The sequence below is a fragment of the Scyliorhinus canicula genome, chromosome 5 (genome assembly GCF_902713615.1).
Source record: "Scyliorhinus canicula chromosome 5, sScyCan1.1, whole genome shotgun sequence".
Taxonomy (NCBI): Eukaryota; Metazoa; Chordata; class Chondrichthyes; order Carcharhiniformes; family Scyliorhinidae; genus Scyliorhinus; species Scyliorhinus canicula.
In genome coordinates this window covers 48,118,529-48,133,082 of record NC_052150.1, presented here as the reverse complement: position 1 = coordinate 48,133,082, position 14,554 = coordinate 48,118,529, and the positions used below count along the sequence as shown (strand labels likewise).

The 14,554-nt window shown below is 43.5% G+C and overlaps 1 protein-coding gene across 2 annotated transcripts in view; it reads left to right on the top strand.

Annotated features, from left to right (window-relative positions):
* Window positions 1-738: 738 nt before the first annotated feature.
* Window positions 739-14,554, top strand: part of pard6ga (par-6 family cell polarity regulator gamma a) — a 71,227-nt gene continuing 57,411 nt past the window's right edge. For both annotated transcript variants that reach the window (XM_038797013.1, XM_038797012.1), the window contains exon 1: window positions 739-1,107. In XM_038797013.1, the coding sequence (XP_038652941.1) occupies window positions 1,036-1,107 (72 nt within the window). In that variant the 5' untranslated portion in view covers window positions 739-1,035. The remainder of the gene's footprint in view (window positions 1,108-14,554) is intronic.

Genomic DNA, 14,554 nt, shown 5'->3' with positions numbered 1-14,554 from the left:
AAGCTGACAGACAGCCCAGCTCCACCCACTCTCTGACATCACTGCAGTAGTAAACACCCATTTCTTAAAGGTACTCTCACTACAGATATTTATGTACAAACCCATTGATAAACACCCATTTCTTAAAGGTACTCCCACATGACACACCTTATGTGTTCTGGTTCTCAAGAATGTAAAATAATCACAATTCTATTCTCAAACTGCTGGGACTTTGTCCAGTGTGTTTCTTGCACAGTTCTACGTGTGTCTGGTGGACTGATATATTATTGCTCCACATCTGACTGCAGCGCAGCAGTAGAATTGTTACGGGGCAAAGAGAGGCCATTTGGCCCATTGTGTATGCACCAGCTCTCCAAACGAGCATCAAGACTTAGTGCCACTCCCCTTGCCTGTTCTCCCCCCCCCCCCCCCGTCCCCTGCATGTTGTTTCTGCCCAAGTAATCATCTAATGCCCCCCTGAATACCTCGATTGAACCTGCCTCCAACACATTTCCAGGCAGTACATTCCCTACACCTGAGTCACTTTGGCAGCTTGGATGCCTGACAATCACATACGAAAATACGTGAAAACAAAAGACCGCCCCCCCCCACGACCACCCAGCCGGCCCTTCACCCTCTCCACAACGGTGGTCCTCTGTGATACAGCGCCACCTAGAGTCTCGGAGGAACGACTTTACAGTCGGGGAGAGGGGAGGAGCTGAACGCTCGACGTGATGCTCTGGGTATGAGGCCGTTGGAGCGCATGCGCACGCAGGAAGGTGCAGGCTCGCGGGGCTGAGTGCGCTCGCTCGACAACAATCGGAGGAGGATCACGTTAACGGTCCGACCTTCTCAGAACGCGTTCGAATTTCGATTGGAACGACAACGGGGGGGGGGGGGGGGAGAGCGAGCCACCCACCCGAAGAGAAAGGAAAGCCTGTGCCGGGGGATCGGGCAGCTCGAGGCCCCCTCCCCTGCAGCGGGCACCTTGTGTTTTATTTTGGGAGAGGGTGGAGGGAAACAAGGAGAGAAAGGATAAAAACGCAAGCGGAGAAAATGAACAGAAGTTACAGCAAGTCCAGCACGCTGAGGTGTTTGGAGAGGGTGGCCGTGGAAGTGAAGAGTAAGGTGAGCGAGTGCGAAATAGTTGATCAGAAAGCAGGTAGCGGGGGTTGCCGGCGGCACAGTCTCCGGGCGGCCGGCGGTATTGACTCCGGGCGGCCAGTTGCAGTCTCCCGGCGGCACTGTCTCCAGGCCGCCAGCTGCACTGACTGGGCTTTAAATAGGCTCGTTTCCAGGTTCATGGCACGGCCGCGGTGCTGCCTGACTTACCCGCCGCCCTCCCGGGTCTGTTTAAACTTGGAACGCAAAACGTAGAGAGCAAAGGTTTGTTCCACAGAGAAGATTTTGAAAACTTTTTTTTTTTCCTTTTTATTTCTTTGTTTATATCGACGGATTAAATCTTCCAACAAACTTCGATTTGAATCGGTGTTTTTGTTCCCTCTGTCGTTTTAGAGCAGAGAAGGTTCAAGGCCAACATCTAAGACATGGTTGCGTTCCTCCTGATGCCTCTCCCTCGCTCAATTGCCCCTCTCCCCAAATCGAAAGCAGCCTTGCACTTGGGAGAGAAGTGTTGGTGGAGCCCAGACGAGCCCACTGAGATAAAAATGCTTAACCCAACTTCTAATGGAGCTGCTGCCTTCCTCTCCTCAACCACGAGGAAGATCGTCGTTATGACTTTTATGGGGTAGGGGAATGACTTTGTCCAGGGAGCGAGGAATTATCTGCAGGAGGTTTTTCTGTGTTTGTGTGTGGTTGTTCATTTCATGCCAGAGCAGTACGAGTCGCTCCAATTCCCAGACCATTTTTTATGCCTGATCGATGTCCCCCTCGTGCATTATTTCTACTAACGTTGTGTACTTTTGTTGACTTTAAAAAATCTGATGGTTGCTCTGAGTTGCAGTTTGTTTTCTTGATGTGGCACTACTCTAACCATTTCAGACCTTTAGTACAATTCTGACCATTGCTGATAATTGAAGGAGTAAATTATTGTGGGGATAATTTTAGCCGTGTGATTTAATGTAACCTACTCAGACTTTAAATTAATTTAATTAATTAACCTGTACTCTGGTATTGAAGTTATAATTTCGTCCAAGGTATCTTCATATCTGTGTGGAATTAATCAGCTTTGCATGCTGTGCCTGTTCCCTGAGCTCTTGGCCATCTTTTTTATTAAGGAAGGAGCAGTGCTCTGAAAGCTAGTGATTCGAAACAAATCTGTTGGACTTTAACCTGTTGTTGTAAGACTTCTTACTGTGTTCATCCCAGTCCAACACCGGCATCTCCACATCTTTTTTAGTGGTTGCTTTCCAAATCAGAGCAAAAGTGCCACCAGTAATCCATCAGTTCAACTTGTCTAGTGCATCGACTTCCACCTTGTTAGAATGTGCGCATGTTTCATTTCTCATTTAAGTAAGTAAAGTCGCCAGTGGCGAACCTACATTTTTGGGGCCCTGAAGCTTGAACTGTTATGGGGGCCCCTTCACAACCAGGAACGAGGTCTGGGTAACCACTGTCTGTTATCTTCTTCAATGGGATTGTTCCACGACAGATCACCACAATTAAAAAAAAATGTAACCACTACATCAATTCAATTAGGGCAGCACAGTAGCATGGTGATTAGCATAAATGCTTCACAGCTCCAGGGTCCCAGGTTTGATTCCCGGCTGGGTCACTGTGCGGAGTCTGCACGTCCTCCCCGTGTGTGCGTAGGTTTCCTCCGGGTGCTCCGGTTTCCTCCCACAGTCCAAAGATGTGCGGGTTAGGTGGATTGGCCATGCTAAATTGCCCGTAGTGTCCTAATAGTAAGGTTAAGGGGGGAGTTGTTGGGTTACGGGTAAAGGGTGGATACGTGGGTCTGAGTAGGGTGATCATTGCTCGGCACAACATCGAGGGCCGAAGGGCCTGTTCTGTGCTGTACTGTTTTATGTTCTATGTTCTATCTCAGATTTTGATTAAAATTGCTGTATAGGATATCTCGCATGTCAAAGTCACTGGTGTGAATAAAAATTTCCTATGCCTTCTAGTTTTCGAGTTATGGGGGGATGAAAATTAGGGAAATGTTATATACATGCATGATGCATCATAGAATGATGAAATAAAACATAGAAAAGACCACAGTCAATATAATCTTTTATTTTAGACACCTATGAGAATACATACTACATGAAGCACATTTTACAAAATACTCTTTTTTTCCTGTTTTTTCTAGCAACATATTCACGGACAGTTTTGTCACATGAGAGCTTCCTTGCAATGGCATTTTCTAGAGACAATATGCATAAAGAATTTAAGCACTCTTCAGTCATGGTAGACCGAAATTTGTTCTTTATAAAGGATAGCTTTGAAAAATTCTTTTCTGCTTCACAGCTCGTGATAGGCATTGTCAAGTACAGCTCAAGCGCAGTAGTAATATTGGGGAACAATTCAATTAGGTGTTGCTCACAAATAAGCTGAAGAACTTCTGCGCATTGCATTTTAGATGGCGTGTTTTCTTCTGTGTTCTGGGATTTCCTACGGTGCAAATATTCTTTGAACCGGCAACACTCGTTTACTAATTTGTGGTCAATATCATCTTTGTAATACGATATTATAAGTTTAATACTGGCCTCATCAATTTCAGAATTGTTCACCAATTCTGAGAGGAACTTGAACCTTTTCGCAATCTGCTCATATGGGTCAATCCTCTTGCGTAACTGGATTATCAAGCAGTCATAGAGTTGATATAGAACTTCTATCCTAAATTTGTCAGCTCCTCTCTAAGAAACAATACCACTTGTTCCATCTGAAAATTACCTTGTAACAATGCGTTTTGAAGCATCAGAATAACTTGAGGTGATATCTTCACACAAACCTTTTGCTTCTGATTCATAGTGTGCAATCCTATCGGCTGAATTTTCTCTGAGTTCTTTAACAAACAAAAGTAAAGATGATAGCAGAAGATAACCTTCAAATACATCAAAACCAGGGGTTTGGAGTTTCTTTCTTGTTTTGTTGAAACGCTCCAGCACTTCTTCCCAAACGACTGTTAAAATAGCATATCCAGCTTTACCAACTTGTGGTATAAATTCTTTGCATCTCGTTTACATTCAGGCTTCTCTTCTGAGTCTTCAAAAATATGTTTGAGAGTTTGTAAAATACCCATATACTGTATCCATTTTTAATTGCCCGGACTGCTTCATAGTGTGCAGACCATCTAGTTAAACTTAAACTCTTTAGAGAAAAATTTAGAGATTGCCCTGTGTGTTTAAAATCCCCTATCTTCGTGGAGATCCAGAAAAGAAAACATACAGCTCCTGCAAACTGCCAAAATAGTCAACAACTTCAGGTACAGTAGACACTGCTTTTCTCCAACAATAAGAAGTCTTACAACACCAGGTTAAAGTCCAACAGGTTCGATTCAAACACGAGCTTTCGGAGCACAGCTCCTTCCTCACCTGAGGAAGGAGCTGCGCTCCGAAAGCTCGTGTTTGAATCGAACCTGTTGGACTTTAACCTGGTGTTGTAAGACTTCTTATTGTGCTCACCCCAGTCCAACGCCGGCATCTCCACATCATTTCTCCAACAAGGTTAAGTGAATGGTCTGCACATGGTACATAGTCTGCGTACCTGTTAATGTTTTTAAAGAGTGCTTGCAGCCCTTTTTCACCTTGCCTTACTTTTTTAAATATAACATTTATTTTTGAGTAGGAGTAATTAAAATATTGTATCCTTATGAATACTTTATTGAAAAATATTATTGTCGCGATCGCTATCACGAGTGCTATCATGTTGAAAATTCACGTTAGCATTGTGATTGCCTTTTCAACGGCTCCCTTTTTTGTTACGACACGTCATCTACTGTTTGTATTTCTGTCATAAAAGTGTTTTCAATTATTTATAATTATTTTATATTAAATATATTTAGAATGAAACATCCTTAATTTGAACGTTTTTTCGTTTACGGCTAGCCTACATGATACTTTAATAACAGTTTCATTTTTATTTTAACTATTATTTTGTATTGAATTACACTATATTATTATTATTATTTTTAAAAAACCCCATCTCATACAGTAGACTCAAAATTTTTAAGCAATGTGGACTAAAGTCGTTTCTGGGGCCCCTCCGGGATTAGAGGCTCTGAAGCTTAAGCTTCATAAGTTTCATAATAGATCCGCCCCTGAAAGTCGCCATAGTCCCATAGGCTGGGCTGCACGGTGGCGCAGTGGGTTAGCACTGCAGCCTCACGGCGCCGAGGTCCCAGGTTCGATCCCGGCTCTGGATCACTGTCCGTGTGGAGTTTGCACATTCTCCCGTGTTTACGTGGGTTTCGCCCCACAACCCAAAAAAGATTTGCAGCGTAGTTGGATTGGCCATGCTAAGTTGCCCCTTAATTGGAAAAAATGAATTGGGTATTCTAAATTTAGATTTTTTAAAAAGTAGTCCTATAGGCTGCTTTCCCCTTTTCATGGGGAAAGCTGACTGGTGGTGATTTAACTTACAGATCACCACACCAAAGGTGGGGCCTTCATGAATAACTTCTGCTGGTATGGGAATTGAACCCATGCTTTTGGCCCAGCTCTGCATCACAAACCAGCTGTCCAACTAACTGAGCTGTGTTGTTTATCCTGATAGATTTGGAAGCTGAAGACCGGGCATGATTCCCCATGAATCTAGTCCTTGGCGAGAGGTGGGAGATGAATTCCCGATTGAGGAATTACCAATTGAGTTTGAGAATTGAGTGCCATGCTTTGGTAATTTTGATTTGGAGGCTGGGTGCATCAGATTCAATGGAGCACAGCGTATCTTGTCTGTGAGGCCAGTGGTCAGGCCTACTGACCCCTGATCCTATTTCATCCTGTTCTCTATTGTCGTCATGAGGGGTTGGAGGTCCGGCTGGGGCTTAGATTGTGGACCCCCTGGGTGCTGGAGAGACGGCATGATGGAAGTGATGTTGTCTCGTCCTTCGATTGATGGAATCCTCAAGAGATGCTCGCGTATGCTCATTGATCTTGCCTTATCCTTTGCCTTTTCGTGCGACATGGAAGATACCTTTATCCTGCGGTTCTTCGATAATCCTAATTGTTACTCCCTGTTGATCATGTTGGCTTTTTAATTGCTGTCCTTTTTCCTGTAGGGGTGTGTGAAATGTGAGCATGATGGCCTGTGCCGTTGATTATCCTATACTGTAATAGCAAGATAATTTTGAGTCAATTATCGGAAGTGTGATTTGTGCACATTTTCATTCCTTTTGGTTATTGTGTTGTAATCCCTGTTGTTGGGGGAAGGGAATGCTTTTTGACACCCCTTGTCTCGTTTATGAAGAAAACAAAGTGGAGCTGGGGCGAGGTGAAGGGTGGGTGGGTATGAGGTGTTATTTCAGCCCTCAGTTTTTTTTTGTAAATTTAGAGTACCCAGTTCATTTTTTCCAATTAAGTGGCAATTTAGTGTGGCCAATCCACCTAACCTACACATCTTTGGGTTGTGGGGGCGAAACCCACGCAAACACGCAGAGAATGTGCAAACTCCACACGGACAGTGACCCAGAGCCGGTATCGAACCTGGGACCTCGGCGCCGTGAGGCATCAGGGCTAACCCACGGCGCCACCGTGTTGCCACATTTCAGTCCTCAGTTTGATGGCTTTGAGGATTGCTCCCCCAATTAGATTTAATCCATTTCAGATTTTTCTTTTGAATTTGACTATACTTTGAATTAAGAATCCATGTCTTTGACCTTCTTTGGCCTGGGCATAGTTTGTATCCTGGGGAGGGCTTGGATTCCTTGTGTCTCATCATAGAACATAGAACATAGAACAGTACAGCACAGAACAGGCCCTTCGGCCCTCAATGTTGTGCCGAGCCATGATCACCCTACTCAAACCCACGTATCCACCCTATACCACCAACAACCCCCCCCCCCTTAACCTTACTTTTATTAGGACACTACGGGCAATTTAGCATGGCCAATCCACCTAACCTGCACATCTTTGGACTGTGGGAGGAAACCGGAGCACCCGGAGGAAACCCACGCACACAGGGGGAGGACGTGCAGACTCCACACAGACAGTGACCCAGCCGGGAATCGAACCTGGGACTCTGGAGCTGTGAAGCATTTATGCTAACCACCATGCTACCCTGCTGCCCATGATTGAGGTTGGAGTTTTTCCTTCTCTCTGTTTGGGTCTCTGTTCATGATCATCCCCTGGTCTATTGTGGTTGTTGAGGAGGAAGGTTGTTCTGGATATCCATTCTGTGAGGGTGGCTGCTTTGAGCTAGCCTGGGTGTCTCCTCTGGGGGTTCTCTTCTCCTTCTCTTCATCCAGGTGAGCATCATGTTGATTCTTATCCTAATCTAGCCTGGTAAATTGGGGAGGGGGTTCTGTGTTTGTGCTGGGGAAGAGAGAATCCCATCCCCACCCCACGGTGCCTAATTATTGGGTGTCTTGATGATTCCTCCTCTTCTCCTTTCTTCAAAATTCTAGTTCTACCTAGGGCCTATGTTTGTGGTTTAGTTGCTTTATGTAATATGTATGTAACTCTCCATACGTCTGGGGTTTCCATATATTTTCTTTTTGTTTTTCTAAGGGTGGTTGGACTAATTCATTCCTGGCTCCTACATGGGTGCAGGTGGTCTTGAATCTGGAAAGAGAAGGCGGCGTTGGGTCGTTGGTGCTTTTGGAGCTGCTGGAGTTGAGGGGGGTGTGATCATGGCACCGGAAATCTATCCTGATCTCCCGTGATGATTGTGGGGCTGTGTGGTGTGAGAGGGTGTGTGCCATTTGTCATGCTATCATGTTTTCATGATCTTATCTTGTTTTTCCCTCGATCTCTGGTGGGATGGATATCTAGTTCTGTCTAATAATGGTATTAAGCCAGTTGTGATGTTGTTCTCCTGTTCCATGCTGTGATCATTTGCGTACAAGTAGTATGTTTTTTCCCTTCCTTGCTTTTGGTGATGTATTATTTTGTAACTTTGTTACATTATTTTGACATACTTAAAATGAAGTTACTGTTTTGCTGTCAGAGGCCTTTAAATATCGCAACTGCTGGCATACTATTGCATCTCCAACCTTTTCTCAAACATGCTTGAGCATGTTCTCATCTCCCATCTTTCTCTTAACTCTGTTTGAACCCATCTAATCCGTTTTCCGACAGGCCACAGCACAAAATGCCCGTATCAAAGTTGCAGATGACATTCATATAACTATGACCATCACAAACTATCCCTCATTCTTGATCTGCTTGCACTCTTTGACATCATCCTTCAGTAATCCAGCTGGGTGGGACTCCCCGGATTGGATTTGGATTTTGTTTATTGTCACGTGTACCAAGGTTCAGTGAAAAGTATTTTTCTGCGAGCAGCTCAACAGATCATTAAGTACATGCAAAGAAAAGGAAATAAAAGAAAATACATAATAGGGCAGCACAAGGTACACAATGTAACTACATAACACCGGCATCGGGTGAAGCATACAGCGGTGTAGTGTTAATGAGGTCAGTCCATAAGAGGGTTGTTTAGGACCCTGGCTGGGTTTCATTCCTATCCATACATTTAGTCACACAATCCTTTGAAGTGACTTCTCCTTTTGCTCTCAGACTGTTGCCGTTGGCACCTCCAAACATCTCCTGTTTCCCATTAACATGCTAATCTAAAAACACAACTTCAGATTTTGCATGAGCGCAGTTGACACAAACTCTTCCGCATTATCATCTCTACCATCAACCTTTCCACTATCGTATGCTGCTTGTCTGACATACAGCACTGGATATTTGGAAAACCAGTTTAATTGTCTTTGGTCCCCATTACTTATCTAATGGGGTAGGATAGGGTACACAGGAAGGAACAATAGAGGCTTGTGGGAACGGTACGGCGATCATCATGGGTGATTTTAATCTGCATCTAGATTGAATAAATCAGATTTGCAAAAGTACGTTGGATGATTAGTTTATTGTGTTTTGGGACTTTTTGTTAGAGCAGCATGTTTTAGCACCAACCAGAGAGCAGTTTATACTAGATCTGGCATTGTGCAGTGTGACAGGATTAATTAGTGACCTCATCATGTAGGCACCCCTAGGAGGCTGTGATCATAATATGATTGAATTTCAGTTTTAGAGAGGAGTGGGTCAACATAAATAATACTATCATGAGGGCACAAAGACCGAGCTGCCTAAAGTGAATTGGGAAATTAGCTTAAGGGATAGAGCAGTAGAGTTGCGGTGGCAGATATTTAAGGCAATATTTCAGACTACTCAGAAAAGGTACATTCCAGTGAGAAGAAAGACTGTTAGGGAAAGACACACTATCTGTGGCTAACCATTCCAGTGAGAAGAAAGACGCTCAAGGAAAAGGCACACAATCTGTGATTTAAAAAACAAAATTTTAGAGTACCCAAATTCATTTTTTCCAATTTAGCCTGGCCAATCCACCTAGCCTGCACATTTTTGGGTTGTGGGGGTGAAACCCACGCAAACACGGGGAGAATGTGCAAACTCCACTCGGACAGTGACCCAGAGATTGAACCTGGGACCTCGGCGCCGTGAGGCTGCAGTGCTAACCACTTGCGCCACCATGCTGCCCATACTATCTGTGATTAACTGGAGAAGTTAAAGCTCATATCAAATTGCAAGAAAAGACATATAATTCTGCAAGATGAATGCTGGCCCAGAAGATTGAACAGAATATAAAGAACCGCAAAGAATGACTGAAAGATTAATAAGGAGGGAGAAATTAGTGTACGAGAGGAAGCTGGCTAGAAGTATAAAAGTAAATAGTTAAACTTTCTCTAGTTTAAAAAAAGAAAAATATAAAGTGAGTGTTGGTCCTCTATAGAGATTAAGAATAGGGAATTAATAATGGAAAATAAGGAAATGGTTAATTAATTGAACAGAGATTTTTGTCTTTCATCACTGTGAGGATACAAATAACATTCCAGAAATTAATTAGCAATGAAAAGGTGAACGAGAGGGAGGAGGAATTACCATTACAATCACCAGGGAAAGTGTATTGAGAAAAGTGTTGGAACAAAAAGCTGACAAATCCTTGGTTCTGATGGTTTTCATTCTAGGGCCTTCATAGTAATGGATGCTGAGATGGTAGATGCATTGATTTTATTTTTCCAAAATTGCCTAGATTCTGAAAAGGTCCCATCAATTGGAAAATAGTGAATGTGACTCCTCTATTCAAGAAAGGAAGAAGATAGGGAACAGTAATTTACAGTTAGCTTTACATTTGTCATAGGGAAATTGCTAGTAGCTTGAGAGGGTTATAGCAGATCACTTCGAAAATCTCATTGCAATTGAGCAGAGTCAACATGGCTTTGTGGAAGGGAAATCACTTTTAAGGAAGTAACGAGCAATGTGGATAAAGGGGAACCTGTGGATGTGCGCTTCATGGGTTTCCAGACGGCATTTTACAAGGTGCCACATCAAAGGTTATTGTGCAAAATAAGAGCTCATGGTGTAGAGGGTAACATACTAGCATGGTTAGAGGATTGGTTAGTTAACAGGAAGCAGGGATAAATGTGTCTTTTTCGGGTTGGGAGACATGACGAGTGGATTAGTGCTGGAGCCTCAACAATTTACAATTTATGTCAATGACTTGGGGTGCTAAATTTGCTGATGACATAAAGATAGGAAGGTAAGTTGTGAAGAGGATATCAGGAAACTGAAAAGGAACATTGGGTAATTGAGGAGCAAAAATTTTGCAGATGGAGTATAATGTGGGAAAATGTGAACTTGACCACTTTGGTAAGGAGAATAGAGAACAATTGCAGAAATTGGTGTACCAGAGGACCTGGATATTTTGGTACATGAATCGGAAAATGAGTATACAGGCACAGCAAGTGATTATCAAGGCAAATGGAATGTTGTAATTTGTTGCAAGCAGAGTGGAATATAAAAGTAAAAGACATTCGTGGTGAGACCACATGGTCGACTACGGTGTATAGTTTTGGTCTCCTTATTTAAGTAAGAATATAAATGTTTTAAAAGCAGTTCAGAGAAGGTTCACTCTGGGATGGAAGGGTTAGCTTATGAGGTAAGGCTGGGCCTGCACTCTTTGTATTCAGAAGCTGTAGAGGTGATCTTATTGAAACATATAAGATCATGGGACTTGCAGGGTGGATGTTGAAAGGATGTTTCCCATGTAGGAGAGACTAGGGGACACAGTTTAAAAATAAGGGGTCTCCCATTTGACATGGAAATGAGAAGAAGATTTTCTCTTGAGTGCCGTGAATCTTTGGAACCCTTGTCCCCAGGTATGTTTATATGGTAGAGGTAGATAGATTCTTGTTTAGCAAGGGAGTCAAAGATTTATATAACAAGGGAGTCAACGGTTATCAGGGATAAGCAGAATGTGGAGTTCAGGCCACATTTTATTGAATGATGGAGCAGGCTCGAGAGGCCCACTGCCTCACTCCCAATTCATATGTTCGTAATGCTGTCTTGTCTGGCCTCCAACCTTGTCCCCTCTCAAATTTGAGCTAATCAAAATATTTGTTATTCCTATCCTCATTCATACCAAATCCTATTCATCCATCGTGGGCAGCAGTGGTTTGCACTGTTGCTTCACAGCGGCAGGGTCCTGGATTCAATTCCTGCTTGGGTGACTGTGTGGCGTCTGTACGTTCTCCCCGTGTCTGCGTGGTTTCCTCCAGGTGCTCCAGTTTCCTCCCACAAGTCCTGAAAGACGTGCTTGTTAGGTGAATTGGGCATTCTCCCTCGGTATCCTGAACAGGTGCTGGAGTGTGGCAACTAGGAAATTTTCACAGTAACTTCATTGCAGTGTTGATGCAAGCCTACCTGCGACACTAATAAATATTATTATTACCTCTATTCGTCATTGGCTCCTAGTCTGATAATGCCTCAGTTCTCAGTTTTAATGTTCTCAACTTTGTTTTCAAGTCTTTCCATGGCTATACTGTTCCCTATCTCTATAACCTCCTACAGCCGTCAGATATTTGTGCTTTTTTGATTATGAAATGAAAATCGCTTATTGTCACATGTAGGCTTCAAATGAAGTTACTGTGAAAAGCCCCTAGTCGCCACATTCCGGCGCCTGTTCAGGGAGGCTGGTATAGGAATTGAACCGTGCTGCTGGCCTGCCTTGGTGTGCTTTAAAAGTCAGCTCTTTAGCCCTGTGCTGAACCACCCCTGGTGTGTCCCCGATTTTAATCACTCTACCACTGGCAGTCATGTCTTCAACTGTCTAGACCCTAATTTCTGAAATTCCTTCCTTAAACTGCTCTGTCTCTTTATCTCTCATTAATATACATTTTCTAACCTATCTCTTAACCTACCTCAATTCACTTCAAAGGTACCTGGATCTGTACCTGAAGTGCGGTAACCTGCAAGTCTACGGATGCTAGGGCAGCACGGTGGCGCAGTGAGTAGCACTGCTGCCTCACGGCGCCGAGGTCCCAGGTTCGATCCCGGCTCTGGGTCACTGTCCGTGTGGAGTTTGCACATTCTCCCCGTGCTTGCGTGGGTTTCGCCCCCACAACCCAAAAAAAGGTGCAAGCTAGGTGGATTGGCAACTCTAAATTGCCGCTTAATTGGAAAAATGATTGGGTACACTAAATTTATAAAAAAAAAGTCTACGGATGCTGGAAGGTGGGATTAGAATGGGCAGCTAGATTTCTTTTTTCCAGCCGGTGCAGACAAAGAGCTGAATGGCCTCTTCCTGTAATTTTTCAATGTTCTATGTTTTTTTTTACAAAGCTCTTGGTCAACTATCCTTGCATCTCATTAGAAGGCATCATGTAAAATGTCGTTTGGTAACACTTCTGCAAGTGTCTTAGGATGTTCTTCTACATGAAAACCACTATATCGTGCATGATATTGTAAATGTTTTCCATTGCTTTCCAAATTAAATTTGGTAATTAGAAGGAAAATAGCACCAAATACTAATGTGGCAAAGTACTTAATGCATTGTTGTGTTCTGCAGTTCACTTCTCTGCAGTCTGCCGATCCCATCGGTGGAAAGCACAACTTCAGGATTCCAAGTTACAAAAATGTTCCAAAAAATTTTCAGGAATCAGCCTAAGGACTAAATTGAGTTGTGGCATTGTGGAATCTGCCAGATTAAATTGCAGGGTGGATTCTCCACATCACCAGTTACATCTCAAAACAGTTTTTGGCTAGCATTGCAAACATTATTGCTTGTGCATGTATGTGTTCAGCCCAAAGATGTTCCTATACGGTGAGCTGGCCACAGCCATGGCCTCCTGGACCTTAATGCCTCTACTACAAAGATACCTGCAAGTGAGATATGAAAATGGTGGACATTGACACTGACAGCTGGGAGGCAGCAGCTGACAACCATGACCTCCAGAGGCATTAGAAGAAGCAAGGAAAAAAGAAAAGATCACCTGGCCAAAAAGAGGGCCCAGTGAAAACAGGCCTGTGTATCGTGCATGTTCTCAGCCCACACACTTCCTCCGCAGAAAATGTGGCTGAGACTGCCATGCCAGAGTGGAGGTCCTGATCCACACCGAGAGATGCTTAATACAGTTGCACGCCATGTCACAAACCGTTGTTTCACAAGACGGAAGGGTGCCACCACCGAGAATGTATTCAATCTGTCCATGCTCAAAAAGGAGTGACTGACCTATTCTGCTGGTGGTGTAAGAAAAATAATGCCACCTGATTTTGGTGGGGTGACATGAGCGCTCATTTTGAATATGATCATCATTAATTGTTAAATGGTCTTGGGGGCTGTAAATTTTTTACTACTAGTTTTCCACATTTCACATTCCATACCTTAAGTCCTACCTTTGCCATCATGGCGTATATAGCGTTGCAGTACAATACTCTGAACAAATTGCTTGGGATTGAATATTGGTTTCAGTTATTTAAGGTTGACTGATTCTTTAAATGGTGATGGATAATTATGTTTTAAAAAGTCTCATTGCCTTGTTTCCTGCTAGGCTGCTGCATGCCGTCAGCACAGTATCATTTGTGAGTCTTGGAGTGACTTTGTTGGAAGCAGCGGGGCCACATGTTAGAACAAGTCAGGGTTCTAGGGGAGTTCTCAGTCTAATCTCAACTGATGCCATTAATTTTTGGGAAACTGCATTTCTTGGCAAGACATGTAACCTGGCTTGACTGTCTCTGTTGTCAGGTAATTCTCAACACAAAGCAGCAGGAGTGGCCTTTCAGCCCCTCCCTCGAGCATGTTCTGCCACTTGAAATTTCGGATTTTACTGTAGCAGTAAATAATTGGCAACCAATGCCCATTCTTTAATAGTTAATTGTTCTTGTCTCTCCCCAACCATTTAAAAATACTTTTCTTTTGGCAATGAACTGTTGTCCCAGTGTCTTCAGGTTGCTCCTTTTTGAGAGATCCAAGGAAAATGGTTACTTTGTATTAGTGTGTTCATCATCAAGTAACATGTTCAGAGAATCATAAAATCCCCACAACGCAGAAGGAAGCCATTTGGCCCATCACATCTGCACCGACGCTCGGAAAGAGCACTCTACCCAAGCACACTCGCGCACCCAAGTCCAATAACCCCTTAAACTGACCTGCACATCTT